This window comes from Podarcis erhardii (genome assembly GCF_964252035.2).
Source record: "Podarcis erhardii genome assembly, chromosome: 4".
NCBI classification, from domain to species: Eukaryota; Metazoa; Chordata; class Lepidosauria; order Squamata; family Lacertidae; genus Podarcis; species Podarcis erhardii.
The window spans coordinates 8,709,841-8,731,640 of NC_138508.1; the positions used below are offsets into that span (position 1 = coordinate 8,709,841).

General features: G+C 47.3%; 1 protein-coding gene across 2 annotated transcripts in view; it reads right to left on the reverse strand.

Annotated features, from left to right (window-relative positions):
* Positions 1–2,539: 2,539 nt before the first annotated feature.
* Positions 2,540–21,800, reverse strand: part of P2RY2 (purinergic receptor P2Y2) — a 39,960-nt gene continuing 20,699 nt past the window's right edge. For both annotated transcript variants that reach the window (XM_081860624.1, XM_081860623.1), the window contains exon 2: positions 2,540–3,786. In XM_081860624.1, the coding sequence (XP_081716750.1) occupies positions 2,700–3,782 (1,083 nt within the window). In that variant the 5' untranslated portion in view covers positions 3,783–3,786 and the 3' untranslated portion in view covers positions 2,540–2,699. The remainder of the gene's footprint in view (positions 3,787–21,800) is intronic.

The following is a 21,800-nucleotide window of genomic DNA, read 5'->3' on the forward strand; positions in this document are numbered from 1 at the left end:
TTTTTTTAAAAAAAAGTCCAGTCAAAGTTGACTATGGGGCTTTTAGGCCGAGGGAGCCGGCGTTTGTCCACAGACAACTTTCTGGGTCATGTGGCCAGCAGGACTAAACTGCTTCTGGTGCAACAGGACTCTGTGATGGAAACCAAAGCGCACAGAAACACCGTTTACCTTCCCGCCACAGCAATACCTATTTATCTACTTGCACTGGCATGCTTTCGAACTGCTAGGTTGGCAGAAGCTGGGACAGAGCAATGGGAGCTCACTCCGTTGCGGGGATTCGAACCACCGACCTTATGATTGGCAAGCACAAGAGGCTCAGTGGTTTAGACCACAGAGCCACCTACATCCCTCCTAGTAATAAGGTACCCACCGGGACACCAACTCTTCCCCATGCAGGTGAGTGTGTCCTGGATTTCACCCTTGGATGCCACCACAACACATTCGTTTGGGTTTCCCAAAATAGCTGAGATTTTATTCTTTCTCTTTTTTTGCAAAAAAAAAAAAAAAAGCGTCAGTCACATTTTCAGTTAACTGAATTGTCCAGGGCTTTACAGCACAGTTCCATCCCTCCTGCCACCCTACTGCTGTTGCCAACTTTGTTTCTTCTATGCCTTTTAAGCAGCTGCACAACCCGCAGGAATTTAGAAGGTGGCGTTTTTCTCCACCTGCATGCCAGGAGAAGAGTCTCCTCGTGCTAAATCCCTGCCCGTCGGGAAGGTGCAAAGGGCACAGGAGCAGGGCCAGTAGAAGAAATATGGCAACCCAGAACCTCCTCCGTCCGGCTTAGTCTAAAACTCAGTTATGCAAAATGGCCAGCTATCCGTCTTACATGGGGGGCTCTCCCTGCTATGCCTGTACAACCTTCCCCCACTATATTTGTTAATGCTAATAATAATAAATTTATTTAACCTCGCTATAGGCCACTTTCGAAGCAGCATACAATATTGAAAAAACAACAACACAGTAGGATCATAAAACCACGAGACGGAAAGACATCAACAACAGCAAAACAGACTGAAACTACTGATTCAATTAAATGCCTGATGAAATGGGTCTTGCTGACTTTGTGGAGTTTTAGGCGGACGCAGAGGGAGTGTGTTATGCAGAAGACAGCCAGGGGTGGACTCTTTCTTGTGTCAAAGAGCCAGGTCCAATTTCTTGGAACCACTGGAGAGTGAAGGCACGGGAGCCGGGGCTGCACACTCGCTGGCCACTGATTCGGGGAGGGGTGTTCCTTCAGGCCTTCGCTCGGGCCCGGGAGGCAGACCTATCTGCAAAGAGACAGCCAGCAGCATCCTGCGTCAGCGGCGGTTCCCAAATTACCTTCAAGGGCAGCCCCACATAAAGTGCATCACAGTAGTCAAGCCTGGAGGGAAAGCATGGGTGAGCATGGGAAGGTTTTGCCCAGAAAGGCAGGCAGCATCTAGACATTGGGTTTAAATGAGAGAAAACACAAGCAGCCAGGGCGGAAAGCGCGGGGCTCATTTTATCCTCACGACAAACCTGAGAGGTGGGTCAGGATGAGAGGCCAAAGCTTGCTCAAGGATACTTAGAGGGGGGGGTCACACCAAATGGTTGCCTGTATGAGGGTTGCCACTGGCTGGGACTGGCCTGGGGGTAAGTGGGGCTCACGGGAAGCTGGTCTGAGGTTACTCTTGCATCTATAATATTAATAACAATACTATAGCCATCTGCTGGGAAGTTAGTGTGGCAGTTCTGCCTCACCCGGTGAGCCCTTTCTAGGAAACAAGGAAGGGGGCAGCTGTGGTCTGACCGAACGGTAGACGAAATGATGAAACCATTTCTGGACTGTATGGCTTCGAGCGGCAGGTGTTTGGATGGGCGGGTGCAAGGCTGAATGTTCACCTAAATAAAAGATTTCCCGTGTATTGAAAACTAGATGCCAGAGGTTCTTTCTAGGACCACAGAGTCCCAAGTTCAAGCTTTGGCATATCCAAGTAGGCTGGGGAAAGGCTCTCGACCTGAAATCCCTTGGTGGATCTACACACGTCATTTATAATGTTAAAATACGTTATTAAAATTTGACCCCAGAGAGCGCTGCAGAGCAGAGAGCCATCAGCAATGGAAAACTGCTATTCAGCATTATAGAACATTATTTTTTTAAAAAAGGTTTAGCAGATCAATGTAGATCCAGCCCCAGTAAAACTTGTTGATTCTGGGTTAGATAGACCAGTGGTCTGACTCTGTATACAGCAGCTCTGTAGGTTCCGTTGGCTGTGGAAGTGTAATGTTTTAGCATTCAGACTTGTGACACACACACACCCCGCCAATGCGAACTGAAGTGGTGCAGTCTAGAAACAATTTTTCCATGTGATACACTGCTTGTATTCAGTGGGTCTAAACCCAATCCTTCGTCCATTACGCTACATTGCCTCTCACTACACACCTTGTGTAGGATTCCCTATTCACACAGCTCAGTGTCTATTGTGCCATTGTCAGATTAGACAACACGCTTAATATAGTACCTAGCTTCCAAAACAACAACAAATGTCGGGGGAAGGAAAAAGTGACATGTCCATCACTTTTCGAACCATTTCTTGCAGGTACAAATTGAAAATACACTTCCGGCGTCTCACAGGTCGAGAACCAAACCCTTCTCCCTGCATGGAACTTTTCCCAACCAACACAGACAGGTAAGTAATACTTTGCAGATGGGCGAAGGCAGAAATGTCAAGCGCCTACGACACAATGCTTTTCGCTTTCATCGCTAACTGGTCTCTGGCCCGCAAGCGGCAATTGACAGTGGTGTTCGAGGTCGTCTGGTTCTCGCCCGGCCCCGGCGTTTTGGGGCAAGCAAATTTCACAAACTTCTGTCCTGCTAAAAAGTACAAGATAGGGTCCAGGCAGCTGTTGGTGCTAGCCAGGGGCCGGGTGAGTTTGTACGCCAAGTTGATGGCGTCGAGAGTGGCGCAGCTGAGGTCCCAGTCACGGAAGTAATAGTACAAGGTCCGAGTGATGTGGAAGGGCAAGAAGCAGATGATGAAGACCGCCAGCACGACGGCGATCATCTTGACCGACTTCTTCTTGGAGCTGGACATTCGGGTGGTGCCGCGGGTGGGCTGGAGCAACCGGCGAGCCATCAGGGAGTAGCAGACGATGATGACCAGGAAGGGGATGCAGAAGAGAAGGACCAGCATCACGGTGCTGTAGATGATGAAGTCCCCGAAGAGGTCCTTCGCCGACGTGTCGTGGCAGGTGATCTTGTCGCACCGGGGGCTGGTGGTGACGAAGTAGAGCACGGGCGACTGGCAGGCGATGACGACCGCCCAGACGGTGGCCGAGACCCAGCGGGCGTAGCGGACTTGTCCCCACTCCAGGGACTTCAAGGGGAGGCAGATGCCCATGAAACGATGGATGCTGATGCAGAGCAAGAAGAGGATGCTGCAGTAGAGGTTGGTGTAGAAGAGGAAGCGGACAATTTTGCACAAGCCCACACTGAAGGGCCAGTGGTTCCTCTTGGCGTAGTAGTAGACCAGGAGCGGCAGCGAGATCACGTACAAGGTGTCTGACACAGCCAGGTTGAACATGTAGGTGGTGGAGGCATTCCAGGTCTTGATTCGGAAGAGGAAGATGTAAAGGGCCAGCAAGTTGAGGCACAGGCCCACCACGAAGACGAGGCTGTAGGAGACGGGCAGAAGGATGTACTTAAACTCCTCGTTGAAGGTGCACCTGTAGGGGTCTTCCTCCTCGCAGTCGGCGTCGGAGGCGTTGGCGCTCGCGTTCAAGGAGCGCAGCAGGAGCAGCAGGGACGCATTCGCCATAGCCCTGGGGGGGACCAAAAGAGAGAAGGTTAGAAAGGAGCAGCATTGGCGGTTGAGGGTGTGCCAGTCATGGATGGACTCCTATTATTATTCCGAACTTAAAAATGGAATTGTAATGCTGGTGGTCAAGAAAAGTGGTTTAAAGACTCTCTCAAGGCAAATCTTTAAAAATGGAGTATAAACACCACCAACTGGGAAACACTGGCCTGTGAGTGCTCCAGTTCAGAACAGCCTTTACCAAAGGTGTCATGGACTTTGAAGACGCTCGAACTCAGGACGCAAGGGAGAAACGTGCTAGGAGGAAGGCACGCTTGGCAAGCCCTCACCGGGATAAACTCCCGCCCGGAAACTTATGTCCCCACTGTGGAAGGATGTGTGGATCCAGAATTGGCCTCCACAGTCACTCACGGACTCACTGTTAAGATCTCATTCATGGAAGACAATCTTACTCAGCTATGAGTGATCAGCAAGGAAGATGATGATGATGATTAAAATAAGGAGCACAGGGTGGTTTACAGTGGTACCTCAGGTTACAAACGCTTCAGGTTACAGACTCAGCTAACCCAGAAATAGTACCTCAGGTTAAGAACTTTGCTTCAGGATGAGAACAGAAATTGTGCGGTGGCAGCACGGCAGCAGCAGGAGGCCCCATTAGCTTCAGGTTAAGAACGGAACTCCGGAACGAATTAAGTTCTTAACCCGAGGTACCACTGTACAATATAAAAATGCAAAGATACATAATTACAAGCCAAACAACGAACCCATGCCACAGTTTATTGTTGATTATTTAATCAGCCATATTTCAAAGAAAGTCTATAAGCGCTACATAACATCCTAAAAAATACCACAAATAAAAATCAAATACAAAAAAGCCGTAAAAGATGACTGCTTGACAATATTTCTACACCACTTTTCATTCGGATGAATCCTGAAGCGGCTTACAAACAATAAATAACAAGAGCCTGATAGGGCCTAATAGAACGTCACAAACACAGCATAAATCATATGGAACAATCAACAAACCATCCTTGAAACAATAGTAATCTATAGCACACTGTTCACGAAGCAACTGAACAAATCAGCTAAATAGCACAATTAAAGGAAATGTCTGACTAGATGATTAACAAACACAGCGTGTATATCCTGCAAAAAAATATTAGCAACATGAACGAAATAGCCGCCGAAAGATAAACATAGCACTGTTAGGTTCATGTACTCACTCTCCATGTCCGCGTGGCGCATAATCTTTCACTCAATTTAGCTCAATAAAATACACATACTAGGGTTGCCATCAGGGCCGTATTTAGGTTCGATGAAGCCCTAAGCTACTGAAGGTAATGGGGCCCTTTATATGTCCAGCTGTCCTTAGTCAACAACAAATTGTCGCTCTTTTTTGTGTTGAATATATGCCATATGGTAATTTATGGACCTAATAGGTATCTAAAGCCATGTGCACATAACAAAATATGTCTTTTGTTAACTTGTGGGTGAACATATCAGACGACACAGTGATTCTTCAAACAGCTCTTGTTTATTCACAGGCCAGAACTGAACTGAACTGAAGGGTTCAGCCAGCCTGCTTATATAGAGCTCCACTACAATGCAACTGTAACAACTTTCTGTAGCTATCCAATCACTGAACGTCACTTTCAATCCCTTATTTGCATATGTGTACCTGAGTGAAAACTATCTACAGTATCCCCCTGCTGGCCCAGAGTGAGAACTTCAGTACATAACATATTTTATCAAAGTAATTGTTACATGAAATCAGTCAGTAGGCATAAGACTCATACCATTAGTCTCTGCTGCCTGATCATCAGTCTACAAGTACTCTTTAATATTAGATAACAGGTACAACCAGATCCTGAAGCTGAGGCTCCAAGACTTTGGCCACCTCATGAGAAGAGAAGACTCCCTGGAAAAGACCCTGATGTTGGGAAAGATGGAGGGCACAAGGAGAAGGGGACGACAGAGGGCGAGATGGTTGGACAGGGTTCTCGAAGCTACCAGCATGAGTTTGACCAAACTGCGTGAGGCAGTGGAAGACAGGAGTGCCTGGCGTGCTCTGGTCCAGGGGGTCACGAAGAGGCAGACACGACTAAACGACTAAACAACAACAAATCATTGGATATGCTGTTGCTGGAACCTGCCCGGGGAAGATAGCTAAGAAAATGAATGAATGAATGAATGAATGAATGAATGAATGAATGAATTCACAGCTGCGTAACTCTACCATTTTCTTTGTGTGGAGCGACAACAGGTACAACAGCTTGACCTACATTCAACTGTGCTACACTGCAGTCTGCAGCTAATTGCTACATATTGCTGTGCAACCAGTCCATGCAGAATGTAGGCACCCTATACAGTGGTGCCCCGCAAGACGAACGCCTCGCAAGACGGAAAACCCGCTAGACGAAAGGGTTTTCCGTTTTGGAGGCGCTTCGCAAAACGAATTTCCCTATGGGGTTGCTTCGCAAGACGAAAATGTCTTGCGAGTTCCGCGGTTTTTTTTCGCCCCCCCCCTTTTCCTAAGCTGCTAAGCCGCTTCTCAGCTGATCGCTAAAAGCCGCTAGACTGCTAATAGCGCTAATCCGCTAAGCTGTCAATGGGCTTGCTTCGCAAGACGAAAAAACCGCTAGACGAAGAGAATCGCGGAATGGATTCTTTTCGTCTTGTGAGGCACCACTGTATATAGCAATGAGCAAACCAGTGATATTTGATGGAGCAGGCTAGCAGGCAGGGCCCATGACTTACATCCTAGGAGCCTACAAACACAAAACACTGTTGCTGCATGTAGGTTTTATTTTATTTGTTTTTTAACTTATATTTTGGAAATGTACATCCAGGTTTTTTTCTCCCTTTAATTTTTTTGGGGGGCCCCCAAGAGAGTGGAGCCCTAAGCTATAGCTTGTTTAGCTTAGACATAAATCCGGCACTGGTTGCCATAATTCAAACTGTGAAAAGTTGTGGGGCTTTTTTGGGACAGAAAAGTTGTGGGGCTTTTTTGGGAGGCAAATTTGCCAAATGAATGAATGAAGTTGTAGACCCAGCATCATACAAAGAGGTTTGTGTCGATTTAGCATCCAAGAGCGTCAAAGCGAGAGAAATAGGAACCCAGGTGTGGCTGAAGCAAATGCCGTAAGCAGAAATCAAAGCATTCATACTCCTTGAACCAGAACACGAATGGAGTGCAGCTCTCTTTCAAAACTCGTACACCTCTGGAACTTCTTCTGCAATTCTCCAGCCGTACAATGTGAACAAAAATGTATACATAAGGGAACCGCATCCATCGAAAAGCATACGTTAGTGAAAACGACATACAAAGATGCATTGCGTTAGGCGAAATGGTTTTGCCAAAATGTGTCTTTGTTAGAAGGAAATTAGAAGTAAAACGCTAACAGGTTTTCACGAGGATTTTTAAAAGCAAATTGCATTGTGAAATTGCATTGTGCGATCAGTGTAGCTCTCTTACTGTTTAGGGAAGCTTTTAATGTTTGGTGCATTACTGTATTTTAATATTTTGTTGGAAGCCGCCCAGAGTGGCTGGAGAAGCCCAGCCAGATGGGCGGGGTATAAATAATTATGAAGAAGAAGAAGAAGAAGGAGGAGGAGGAGGAGGAGGAGGAGGAGGAGGAGGAGGATTGGCAAAGCATAAGGAATCTCTGGATTTAGGGGAAATGCAGAGATTTATGGTGAAGGGGGAATTAACAGTGTTCACAATCCACATTAAGATGAGTTCCGGATACGTTCAAGTAACCAAGGCAAAAGCGAGGGGAAATTCCACTGTCATTACCCTTTTAACCCAAATTGCCAGTCCAATAAATGCTCAATGGCAGTTTATTGCCCCCGCAGCACTCATGACACTACAAATAATAATAAAAAAAACCTCTTTCTATTCTGGGAGTTGCACAAACAACATTCTTTCATTGTGCAAGAAAAAAATTCTTTCATTGCTCCTCATCCTTCCTATTAAATGACTCTTTCCGGGTTCAGGAAGAAAGTTTGCACTTTAATTATTAACTCCCAGAAGGTGCCGGCCAGCTGTCATGCAGAGGGGGGAGATGAAAAAGCAAACAGGCTGGTTTTGCTGCATAAGCGGAAAGCTTTGCTCTGATTTCAGCAGCCTAACCAGTTCAGTAGCCTCTGAATAGGCCAAAATGGACCAAGGTGGCCATTTATGGACCACATTCCATGTCCCCAAACTGCCCCCCCCCAAAGAGAGGTTAAAAAAAAGACACAGATTCTTTTTGTGTGTAGATACAAATTTGGAAATGACTATAATTTAGATAGAAATGTAGTTCATCTCAGTACAGAGGGAACAAAGCTGTCAACAGCAGACCCTGCAAGTGTCCCTATTTTCCAGGGACAGTCCCGGATTTACAGAAGACGTCCCGGTTTCTGATTTGACCCGGTTTATCCTTAGGACATCCCAATTTTCATCGGAGAAATGTTGGAGGGTATGGTAGGAGACCCCTATTTTCACCGGCGACCCCTGAGCCAAGGAGATAAGTACCATATTTTTTGCCCCATAGGACGCACTTTTTCCCCTGCAAAAATGAAGGGGAAATCTGGGTGCGTCCTATGGGGCGAATACAGGCTTTCGCTGAAGCTTGGAGAGCGAGAGGGGTCGTGCGCACCGACCCCTCTCGCTCTCCAGGCTTCGGGAAGACACCCGCAGCCTAGGCAGCCCTGCAGGAGGTCCGGCAGGGCAGTCTAGGCTGCGGATAGCAGCCTGCTTCCCGGAGCGTCGGGCGCCCTGAAAGCAGAGCGCCCGGCGCTTCGGGAACACATCCGCAGCCTAGGCAGCCCTGTGGGAGTTCTCCGCAGGACTCCCCACGCTGCGGATAGCAGCCTGCTGCCCGGCAGGCGGGGCACCCTGAAGCAGAGCACCCCTCGCGCCGGGCAGACATCCGCAGTGTGGGGAGCCCTGCAGGAGTTCCCCGCAGGGTTCACCACACTGCGGATAGCAGCCTGCCGCCTGGCGGGTGGGGCGCCCTGAAGCAGAGCGCCCTGCACGCCGGGCAGACATCCGCAGTGTGGGGAGCCCTGCAGGAGTTCCCCGCAGGGCTCCCCGCGCTGCGGATAGCAGCCTGCCACCTGAGGCAGACATCGGCCAGCCCCACAAGCTCGGGGGACAGCAGGGAGGCGCAGCGCCATTCCTCGACCTGGTTCGGTTTTCCCGACCTGCTTTGGGGGGGGGTAATAAAGGGGGGGAATTCCTTTATTTCCCCCCCAAAAAACTAGGTGCGTCCTATGGGATGGAGCGTCCTATGGGACGAAAAATACGGTAACTATACAACCTTTAGAAGACATCTGAAGGTAGCCCTGGATAGGGAAGTTTTTAATGTTTAATTTTAAAAAAATGTATTTTTATATATTGGAAGCCTCCCACAGTTGCTGGGGCAACCCAGTCAGATGGGTGGGTAATTCTACTACTACTACTACTACTACTACTAATAATAATAAATAAAAATAGGGCATCCCTATTTTCATCGCAGAAATATTGGAGGTTATGCAACAGGTGGCCTGTGTGCTTCCTCTGTTGTTGGGCAGTTTCCAAGTCTTGCTCTCTCCATAGAAGCCAACTCATAGGGACAGAGGTCCCTTTTCTGCCCCATAAATATTTGAGGGGGCTGAACCCCCCCCCCGAAAAGTTGACCACCCTAGCAGTAGTCAGTAATATTCAAGGCAACACAAAGACCAAATACAATGATACGATATCAATATACACTCTTTATATAAAAGGAAATATATGAAATCACATAAACAGAAAACTTATGAATCTCTGAAAGTCACAAAATGTGCACTCTTAATGGATTCTCTTGAAAACATAAAACCAAATAAACATAAGTCCCTTGATCTCTGGGTCATGGGTTTGGCCCCACATGGGCAAAAGATTCCTGCATCACAGGGGTGTTGGACTGAATTAGTATTACTGTTGTTGTTGTTGTTGTTGTTGTTGTTGTTGTTGTTGTTGTTTGCACCCTGCCCATCTGACTGGGTTGCCCCAGCCACTCTGTGCAGCATCCCGCACATATAAAAACATAATAAAACATTAAACATTTGTGGACCTTAAGGTCCTCCGCGGGGCATACCAGGAGAGGCAGTCCCGTAGGTACGAGGTTCCTAGGTGTAGAAACAAGCCTATCTTACAAAGCTGTAATTCACACCCGCTGCTCTGCTCCCTTTTGCCTCTGGTCTCCCTGTCATGTGGCCCCCCGAAGGTTGCTGAGAAGGTAATGCAGCCCTTAGAGTGGAAAAGGGGCCTTTGCATTAAGCACTCCCCATCTCCAGACTGCCGTGTCTCCCACCGTCGCATTAGAGAAGAAGGCTGCCCACGAACATGCATTTTAAGCACACACATAGAATCATAGAATCATAGAGTTGGAAGAGACCACAAGGGCCATCGAGTCCAACCCCCTGCCAAGCAGGAAACACCATCAGAGCACTCCTGACATATGGTTGTCAAGCCTCTGCTTAAAGACCTCCAAAGAAGGAGACTCTACCACACTCCTTGGCAGAAAATTCCACTGTCAAACAGCTCTTACTGTCAGGAAGTTCTTCCTAATGTTTAGGTGGAATCTTCTTTCTTGTAGTTTGGAACCATTGCTCCGTGTCCGCTTCTCTGGAGCAGCAGAAAACAACCTTTCTCCCTCCTCTATGTGACATCCTTTTATATATTTGAACATGGCTATCATATCACCCCTTAACCTCCTCTTCTCCAGGCTAAACATGCCCAGCTCCCTTAGCCGTTCCTCATAAGGCATTGTTTCCAGGCCTTTGACCATTTTGGTTGCCCTCCTCTGGACACGTTCCAGTTTGTCAGTGTCCTTTCTTGCAAATAATTCAGGGAGCTGTAGTTTGTTAAGGGTGCTGGTTCCGCCCAGTGGTGGAAGAAGCAGGGTGGAGGGGCGGTCCACCCTGGGTACCATCCTGAATGGGGCAACATTTGGCACGGGCCCCCCGCAACTCCCAAACCAATGACTCACGAGCCGAGTGGCAAAGCATTGGCAAGCGCCAGCACCCCTGCCGCTCTGCATCTTCCGCTGGGGCAAACTACAGTTTCCAGATTTGTTTATTTATTATGGTGCTGGAGGAGACTCTTGAGAGTCCCATGGACTGCAAGAAGATCAAACCTATCCATTCTGAAGGAAATCAGCCCTGAGTGCTCACTGGAAGGACAGATCCTGAAGCTGAGGCTCCAGTACTTTGGCCACCTCATGAGAAGAGAAGACTCCCTGGAAAAGACCCTGATTTTGGAGAAGGGGAGGACAGAGACCCTGATTTTGGAGAAGGGGACGACAGAGGAGGATGAGATGGTTGGACAGTGTTCTCGAAGCTACCAGCATGAGTTTGACCAAACTGTGGGAGGCAGTGAAAGACAGGAGTGCCTGGCGTGCTCTGGTCCAGGGGGCCACGAAGAGTCGGACACGACTAAATGACTAAACAACAACAACAAGGTGCTTTAAATGTATGGTGTGCACACACAGCCCAAGTGATGGTTGGGCTTTGGACAGGAAAAACGCCCAACTTGACCTTGTTGTGTGTATCGCTGGCAGCAGTCGCATTTATCTCCCTCCCTCCCTTCTCCCCACTGCAGATTTTCGCGTCAATCAACCACTTTGACACAGCCCAATTCCTTGTTCTGAGAAACAGAGTCGCTTTACCTACTTTGCCTTCTCCCAAGAAAACATTGCTGCTTTGCCATATTAGCTGTCGTTCAGAACAGGAGCTGTGAAATATGGATATCTCAGCTTTGCATGCCAAATGTCATGATACACTCTTTATAGCAATCAATCAATCAATCAATCAATCAATCAATCAATCAATCTTTATTACAGTCCAGAGACCCAACAAATCGTTACAAAGCAATGCACAATTCATACAGCCTCCCTCCAGGTTAAACAAGCATTTTGTTTAAATTTTGTAGAAATTTTGCCTGAAAGCCATCTAGCTTTGGCAGGTCCCCATCATGCCAGACATTTGCAGTGTACAGGAGTTGGGAAACGGGTTTTGCATTGAAAACCCTGAATATAATTTGAAAGTCAGCAATGACTACAAAACTTTATGACCACTGCTCCATAGCAATTGATGTTAGAATTTTTCATTCACCATATAGATGGGTTTATGAAGCATTTCCGTATCCTTCTACTGTGCTGAAGAATTCCACGAAACAGTGGGTATATCCAGAATCACTGTTCACAACGTCTGTTTGCGAACTACTTCGGCAGCGTTGGACGCCATAACAAAGCCTTACAGCCTGTTTTCACCAGATAAGAATCTGATAAGTTGCTTCTTTCAGAGACTTGCATAGTCTTCAAAGACTTCCAGAGACTTATTTATGTTTATTTGGTTTTATGTTTTCAAGAGAATCCATTAAGAGTGCATATTTTGTGACTTTCAGAGATTCTGTTTATGTGATTTCATATATTTCCTATTATATAAAGAGTGTACAGTGGTACCTCGTGTTACATATGCTTCAGGTTACATACTCTGCTAACCCAGAAATAGTGCTTCAGGTTAAGAACTTTGCTTCAGGATGAGAACAGAAATTGCGCTGCGGCAGCAGGAGGCCCCATTAGCTAAAGTGGTGCTTCAGGTTAAGAACAGTTTCAGGTTAAGAACGGACCTCCAGAACGAATTAAGTTCTTAACCCGAGGTACCACTGTGTATTGATATCGTATCATTGTATTTGGTCATCGTGTTGCCTTGGATATTACTGACTACTGTTTGCAACACAGGGGTTAAATTGTTTGGTTACTTGCATGCCAAATGGACCTCAGGCAGATGAGGCCTCTAGACCTTAAACACTTTAGTTTGGGATCATTACAATCAGGCTGAATTCATCCTACGACGAGCGGGAATTGTTATTTTTATGGATCAGATTTCAACGAGCCACTATGATGCGTTTTTGGCGTAAGGTTGTTGGGAAATTATTTTGGTTGAAGTTGACCTCATTAGACGTCCAGGCTGGAGGGGAAAGCATGCGGGGAAACGTTATGACTAAATAAACAAATCCTTTTATTTATTCATTGCGCTTTGGAGTGGCCTGGCCGCATTATGCAAATCAGGCATGTGCTTTGCATAATTTATTCTAAGCGGGAGAGGAGGCCCAGGGAGGGATGCCCCATGTAGGAAACTCTCTCTGTCTCCCTTTCTAAAATTCACTAGAACAGTGTTTCTCAAACGTTTTCAACCCACCACCTCCGGAACTTGCACTCCCAATCCATCACCAATAGTCTGTTGCACAGGTGTGCATGTAGCGATCTTCATGCACGAACCTAAATACTGGAGGCAGTATAGATAGACATAATATTTTACAAGGATAGGAAGAAACATCACGGACCGAATAATTGCCACACACAGGAAGAACAAGGATATAGTTTGCATGCTTCACCTGTAAGTTTATAAATCATTTAATGTGTCGATACGAATGGAAGTCATCAATATTGCAGTTGTTGTATAAGGGGTTGTTATTTTGACTGGAGTGTAATTAAGATGAATACAATTTTGGAACGCAGAAATAAAGTAAATAATCAAACCATCAATTCTAGCAAACGGGAGGCCACCTAAATTATATAATTTGTCATCTGAATGATTGGTACAGTGGACGCTCGGGTTGCGAATGTGATCATTCACAACCCGCAGTGTTCGCAACCCGCGTCTGCGCATGTGCGGGTTGCGATTCAGCGCTTCCTCACCTACGCAAAGGAGGGGGAGGAGGAATCCAGAACAATGGCGCACAAGGCCTTATATAGACAATTTAAATTCCCTGCCCTGGAGCTCAAGACCACCCCTCCATACATCACAGAAAGGGCGGTTTACAGCAGAAATCTGAGTGCTTTGTTTACCTCCTGTCTGCCAGGTTACCTGTTTTATGGTCACTTGATTGGATTGCCTGGGGAGCCTGGCCAGTCTTTTGTAGTGATAAATACTTCGTTCCTGAGCCAGGTCACAGGCTCCCACCCTATTCATATCTTAAATGTGCCCTTAAGACAGGATTTGTGAAGGAAATGACAATGGGGAGGCTTTTCCATTTTCCTTTGACCTTGCAGAGAAAACATTTGCTCAGTTTGGGAATCAAAATGGTTTCAGGTCGGTCTTCCTGGGCTGATCTTATGTACGTGCTTGGTTGGTACACTTATGAACATGACCATATATCTAAGACCTTAAAATTCCTATCACAGCTGAAAGGAGGTGGCCTGGCTGCAGCTTTAGCGACAGCAACAAAGCCACCATTGTTTCCGTGCCGCTCAAAATGCCACCCAATTGTTGACTCCCTTTGGCAGGGAGAAGCTCTCAGTTCTGAGAACCGGCCTCCCCTTTCGCCTTTCTTCTCTCCAAATGCCCTTTGCGAGCGGGCGCTTCGTGCCCAAGCATGGGATTCTTGAAATCCTGCCAGTCTCAAATAACCCGCGAGGAGGAAAGAAAGAAGCCCACGTCAGGCCAGGCCAGGCTGGTGGCTGCCCTCTACCCTGCCATGGGCACAAAGGCAACCTCCCCCAAACCTGGTGTCCTCAAGACGTTTTTGACTACAAGTCCCACCACTCCCAGCCACCGTAGCCAATGATCGAGGAATGATGGGAGTTGTAGTCCAATGTTGTTGTCGTTGTTTAGTCGTTTAGTTGTGTCCAACTCTTCGTGGCCCCCTGGACCAGAGCACGCCAGGCACTCCTGTCTTCCACTGCCTCCTGCAGTTTGGTCAAACTCATGCTGGTAGCTTCGAGAACACTGTCCCACCATCTCGTCCTCTGTCGTCCCCTTCTCCTTGTGCCCTCCATCTTTCCCAACATCAGGGTCTTTTCCAGGGAGTCTTCTCTTCTCATAAGGTGGCCAAAGTACTGGAGCCTCAGCTTCAGGATCTGTCCTTCCAGTGAGCACTCAGGGCTGATTTCCTTCAGAATGGAGAGGTTGGATCTTCTTGCAGTCCATGGGACTCTCAAGAGTCTCCTCCAGTACCATAATTCAAAAGCATCCATTCTTCGGTGATCAGCCTTTTTTATGGTCCAGCTCTCACTTCCATACATCACTACTGGATTCTTTAAATTAGAAAGCCCTAAAATGCTGCAATCTTCCCTCATAGGGGAATTGCTCCATCCCTTTGATCATTGCTTGCCCTTTCCCACAACTTCCAACTCTGCAATATCCTTTTTTTGAGGTGAGGCAACCAGAACTCTACAGATCGCTCCAAATGTGGTCGCACCACAGATTTGCGTAACAGCATCGTGATATCAGCACCTTCATCTCCCTTTCCTTTCCTAATGTTCCCTAGCATGGAATCTGCCTTTCTCATAGCTGCCGCACATCTTCATGCTATGAGCCCAAGGTTTCGTTCCTAGTCGTTCCCAGCCATTTCAAACCCCATGAGAATATATGTGAAATTATTGGTTTTTTCCCCTGGCGCAGCACCGCATTACACTTGATTACATTCAACCTTCAAACTTTCCAGACACAGAGAAACTAGGATAGCTCAGTCACGAGAGCAAGAGACTCTTAATGTCAGGGCCGTGGGTCTGAGCCCCACATTGGGCAAAAGGTTCTTGCGATACAATACAATACGATAATCTTTATTGTCATTGTCCCATACAGAACAACGAAATTGAAAAAATCTACAACAGACATTCAAAAACCCACAAGCCTGCTATCCCAGTCTGGTTAGCACCCTCAAAACTCTGATACCCCATAATTAAATACAATATACTCCCATAGAAACAACCTTAGGTAAAGGTAAAGGGACCCCTGACCATTAGGTCCAGTTGTGGCCGACTCTGGGGTTGTGGTGCTCATCTCGCTTTACTGGCCGAGGGATCCGGCGTACAGCTTCCGGGTCATGTGGCCAGCATGACTAAGCCTCTTCTGGCGAACCAGAGCAGCACACGGAAACGCCGTTTACCTTCCCGCCGGAGCAGTACCTATTTATCTACTTTCACTTTGAAGTGCTTTTGAACTGCTAGGTTTGCAGGAGCTGAGACTGAGCAACGGGAGCTCACCCCGTCGCGGGGATTCAAACCGCCGACCTTCTGATCAGCAAGTCCTAGGCTCTGTGGTTTAACCCACAGCGCCACTCGTGTCCCAGAGACTACCTTACACTGTGTTTAAAACCAAAATTGCATTTGGGTAGAAACTGTTTCTCATGCGGCTAGTCCTGGTCTTTATAACCCTGTACCTTCTTCCAGAAGGCAGAAGCTGAAAGAGATCATTTACGGTGTGCGCACTATCCAGCGCTATCTCTGCAGCTTTCTTATGGCACCTGGAAGCATAGATCTGATCCAAGGTGAGAAGAGGGAACCCAATTATTCTATGTGCAGGGGTGGGGGCTGGACTAGATGACCCTTGTGGTCCCTTCCAGCTCTACTACTCTATGATTCTGGGGTTGCAGAAGGTTATGTTTTGTTCCAAATGAATCGCCTGCTGGTTTCTGCAGCTGTTGAATGCACGGTATGAGATTAGAGGGTGTCAGTTTTCTGCCCAGCATGTAACAAAAGACTCAGGTTGCCAGATATCCAGCCTTGACCTGAAATCTCCAGGTTTTCCTGGCTTCCTTCCAGCTCGCAGGGGGAGGGCTGTGGGAATGTTCAGGGAGGCAGGAGAGGATATATTGTTTATTAATATCCTCCCTAACTTGCGTTGGCAAATTCCTTTACTTAGCAGAGTGCACTGGCTCCCGGTGGAGTACAGGGCCGGGTTTAAGCTGCTGATTTTGACCTTTAAAGCCCTATGTGGCCTAGGACCCATGTACCTACAGGACCGCCTCTCCCGGTATGCCCCGCGGAGGACCTCAAGGTCCACAAATAACAACACTTTGGAGGTCCCAAGTTGCAAGGTGGTTTGATGGGTTTCAACTAGGGCCGGGGTCTTTTCAGTACTGGCCCCGACGTGGTGGAACGCTCTGTCACAAGAGACCAGGGCCCTGCGGGACTTGACATCTTTCCGCAGGGCCTGCAAGACAGAGCTGTTCTGCCTGGCCTTTGGTTTGGACTCAGTCTGACCCTTATGTTTCCCTCCTTATGGTTTTGACTTTTAAAATGAGGCTGCATTTTAAATTGCATTTTAACCTGTATTTTAAATTGTTTTTTATTATTCTTATGTTTTTACTGAAATTTCATTGATGTTAGCCACCCTGAGCCCGGCTCTGGCCGGGGAGGGCGGGGTATAAATAATTATAATTATAATTATTGTTGTTGTTGTTGTTACTGTTGTTGTTGTTGATGATGATGTTGTTGTTTATTTTTCCCCAATAGTGATGTATGGAAGTGAGAGCTGGACCATCAAGAAGGCTGATCACCGAAGAATGGATGCTTTTGAATTCTGGTGCTGGAGGAGACTCTTGAGAGTCCCATGGACTGCAAGAAGATCAAACCTCTCCATTCTGAAGGAAATCAGCCCTGAGTGCTCACTGGAAGGACAGATCGTGAAGCTGAGGCTCCAATACTTTGGCCACCTCATGAGAAGAGAAGACGACAAGGTACCCACGAAAGAAGAATGGCAAGAAAAACTCATGGAATGTGCTGAAATGGCAAAGTTAACTGGAAAACTTAAGAGACTTTAAAAAAGGACTGGGAACTGTTTATGTCGTACTTACAGAAACCTTCTATAGAAGTGGACTCACTAGCAGGGTTTGAGTAAACACTTGCAATTAACAAACATAGAAATTAAGACGAAATAACTGGAAAATAACAAAGTGCAAGAGGTAATTTGAAAATAAGCATGGTGCAAAAATGTTAAGGATATAACAATATTGAATTTAAAGACTGCAATATCAAGGTAGGAAAAAACAAGCAGGGGAAGTAAACACCTAACATACCAGAAGAGGAATTTGGGGGAAGTTGATGGAATATTTTGGGGGGTGGGAAAAGACTACCCTCTTGATTGCATGACCCCCTCCCCAGTGCCCCCTCCCCTACCAAAACCATGATTCAGAAAAGCAGAGTGCACACCCCACTCAGGAAGATAAGGACCCGACGAAGTTCAAAACTGAAACAATTAAATGCACGTCTATTCAAAACCCAGCGAAAACTATTCAGTTTAATTAATGCAACAAAGCGGATGGATTTGATCCAGTGGTGACAGCTTTCCAAAGTCCGATAGGCAAGGACACCTCCCCACCCAGCTCCCCATGGCTGCCTGCCCAGCCCATCTCCCCGGCAGCTGGCCTCCCTGGGCCTCCTCATGTGCGCGAGGGAGATAATGGCCCTGCCCTCCTGCGAGCTGAGGGTGCGAGAGGGGAGATACCGCCCTGCAGATTGTGGGGAATTTGGGCGTTCGGTCAACAGGGGCTCAGATAAGCACAGAGAGCGCTCCCGGCTTGGGTCCTGTTTTCAGGCCTCACTTTGGGTTCCCCATCATGGTTGGCCATGGCGAGAACAGAATGGACTAGGTGAGCCATTGATCCAGCACTCTTTCCCAATGCTCTTATGGAACCTCCAGGTCTAGAGGCAGTCTATTCTCGATTCCTCATGAGTATTTGGTCTCTGCAAGAACAGGTGCTGGACTAGATGAGACGACTTTGGCCTGGTCTAGCAGGCTCTCCTAATAATAATAATAATAATAATAATAATAATAATAATTTATTATTTGTACCCCGCCCATCTGGCTGGGTTTCCCCAGCCACTCTGGGCGGCTTCCACAGAGACCAAAAATGCACTAAAATGTCACACATTAAGAACTTCCCTGAACAGGGCTGCCTTAAGATGCCTTCTGAATGTCAGGTAGTTGTTTATCTCTTTGACATCTGAAGGGAGGGCGTTCCACAGGGCGGGTGCCACCACCGAGAAGGCCCTCTGCCTGGTTCCCTGTAGCTTTGCTTCTCGCAATGAGGGAACCACCAGAAGGCTCTCGGCGCTGGACCTCAGCATCCGGGCAGAACGATGGGGGTGGAGACGCTCCTTCAGGTATACTGGGCCGAGGCCGTTTAGGGCTTTAAAGGTCAACACCAACACTTTGAATTGTGCTCAGAAATATACTGGGAGCCAGTGTAGGTCTTTCAAGACCGGTGTTATGTGGTCTCGGCGGCCGCCCCCCTGTCACCAGACTAGCTGCCGCATTCTGGATTAGTTATAGTTTCCGGGTCACCTTCAAAGGTAGCCCCACGTAGAGCGCATTGCAGTAATCCAAGCGGGAGATAACTAGAGCATGCACCACTCTGGCGAGACAGTCTGCGGGCAGGTAGGGTCTCAGCCTGCGTGCCAGGTGGAGCTGGTAGACAGCTGCCCTGGATACAGAATTGACCTGCGCCTCCATGGACAGCTGTGAGTCCAAAATGACTCCCAGGCTGCGTACCTGGTCCTTCAGGGGCACAGTTACCCCATTCAGGACCAGGGAGTCCTCCAAGCCAGCCCACCCCCTGTCCCTCAAAAACAGTACTTCTGTCTTGTCAGGATTCAACCTCAATCCATTAGCCGCCATCCATCCTCCAACCGCCTCCAGGCACTCACACAGGACCTTCACCGCCTTCACTGGTTCCAATTTGAAAGAGAGGTAGAGCTGGGTATCATCCGCATACTGATGAACACCTAGACCAAAGCCCCTGATGATCTCTCCCAGCGGCTGCATGTAGATGTTGAAAAGCATGGGGGAGAGGATGGAACCCTGAGGCACCCCACAAGTGAGGGCCCAGGGGTCTGAACACTCATCCCCCACCACCACTTTCTGAACATGGCCCAGGAGGAAGGAGCGGAACCACTGTATAACAGTGCCCCCAGCTCCCAGCCCCTCAAGACGGTCCAGAAGGATGTTATGGTCGATGGTATCAAACGCCGCTGAGAGATCCAGCAGAACTAGGAAACAGCTCTCAGCTTTGTCCCTAGCCTGCCAGAGATCATCAACCAGCGCGACCAAGGCAGTTTCAGTCTCATGATCTCATGGTAGCCCCCAATCTCTCCAGCTAGGTATGAGCCACCAGTCTCCATCTCCTGGGGTGGGCCTGGACTGGCAACTCACTGCTAAAAATGTTGCTGCTTCAGCTATGGCTCTCTGAGACCCCCACCAGCACTTGGCATTTAAAGCAATTGTTGTTGTTTAGTCGACGGTGCCTTCTTCAAAGGCTGACATTCCTGCACTTCCCGTCTGGGCTGGGCTGGATGACCCTCGGGGTCCCTTTCAACTGCCATTCTACAGTTCTTTTTTAAAATATATCTTTCTTAATTTAAAATAAATACATTTATGAAAAACAGACGTAAATACAAGTAAACAAACATACAAGCAAATAACAGAAAAATCAAACAAACCACCACACTATAAAATACAAGAAGATTAATATAATTATCATCATATATACTCCTGGTATTGAACACAATATCATCATATATAGTCTGGTATTGGTGCTAGAGGAGACTCTTGAGAGTCCCATGGACTGCAAGAAGGATCCTATTATTCTGGCATGTGCGGCAAACCCTGCCAGACATCTTAAACCCACAAACTGCCCTGCTGCCGTGCTGTGAATTTATAGCGTCTCTTGGGCTGGTATTGGACCAGCTTTTAGATCTACATTCCTGCGAATCCTGGGAAGCAAATCCTCTTTCCTTGGGGACCTTGGTGGAATATCCACAGGCGCCCAGAGCAAAGATGCTGGAACACAGTGACCTTCTTGCGGAGTCTGGTGTGGGCAGACAAAAATGTGCCAGAAGGTCGTGCGTGTGTGATGCACTAGGCGAATCTGCCTTGCGCTGGCAAGTTTGCAAAGAGCGACAGGGTCACGTAGATGCCAGTGGCTGCAAATGCCTCTCTGTTCGCAAGCAGGAAGCCCGATACTCATCTCTTGTGGGGGTTTTTTTACTTAGCTTGTAAGGAACTAAGGCCCCATCTTGCACTAGAAAGCACTACGATTTAATAATCAAGCCCTCTTCCCTTCTTCGTGTGCCTCCTCCACGAGGGCCCTCAGGGTGGCAACACGAGAACAGGGCCTTTTCTGCAGCGGCCCCCCATTTGTGTGATGCTTGCCTGGTGCCTTCATTACACACCTTTAGGTGCTAGACCAGGCATGTCCAAAGACTGTTTAACCCAGCCCCTGCGGCAGTTTATTTCCCAGGGTAAAATCCTAAAAAATACCTCAACAACTTCAATCCTAAAAAAAGGTTAACAACTTTGGTTGGCCCTCACGGCCTTCACTTCATCAAATGAAGTTCTTGGTGTGCTTTTTTTCTTAGACAAACTCATGGCAGATTGAACAATCACTAGAGATGAGGGGGAGATCCAAATCAGTTTGTGTCAAACAGTGAACATGCCAAATTTGAAACAATATGTGAATCAGGACACAGCTCTCTTTTGAAATTCGCACTGCTCTGAATTTTGCGACGCAGTCCTCCAACCAAGTCTGGAGTAAAAAATCACATCTACCATCCCAGCCTGAAGTGCAAAATCAAAGGGGCTGAGAATTCAGATCTCCAGGCACCAGCATGCAGCCACCTCACTCAGCCGCAAAGGCTCCAAGATGCTAGCAGGACCTGTTGCAGCCGCTTATGGATTCCCAACAGAGCCAGGGGAGACTTCAATTCAGGTCATACTTAGAGATGATCCTAACTAACTCACATTTTCTGGAACAATAAACAAACCAAAACACAGCCATATCCGGAAATGTATACTTCTCTGAATTTTGCAAGACTGTTTTTCAGCTGAGTGATGTGTACTGGAATACATGCACTAGGCTAAAATGTCCGTATTACTGCATAGTTGGTGAAAATAACATACGGAAACGTGCTATATCAGGAAAACTGCTTTGCAAAAATGTGTGTGTCAGGGGAAGTCGCATATGAATTTTCTGTAGTAGGAGAAAAGCCGACAAATGCTGACAAATTTTCATGGGGACTTTTTAATAAACAAAACCAGGAGGGAGTCGGTTCCACCGTCGAATAATAATATAATAATAATAAATTTTTATTTATACCCCGCCCTTCCCAGTTCAAAAACCGGGCTCAGGGCAGCTAACCACAGATTTAAAACACTTAATTATAAAAGCAGCATAAACTACAGTATATAAAAAAATAACAATAAAATTCAAAAATCAAAAATCAGCTTAGGGGA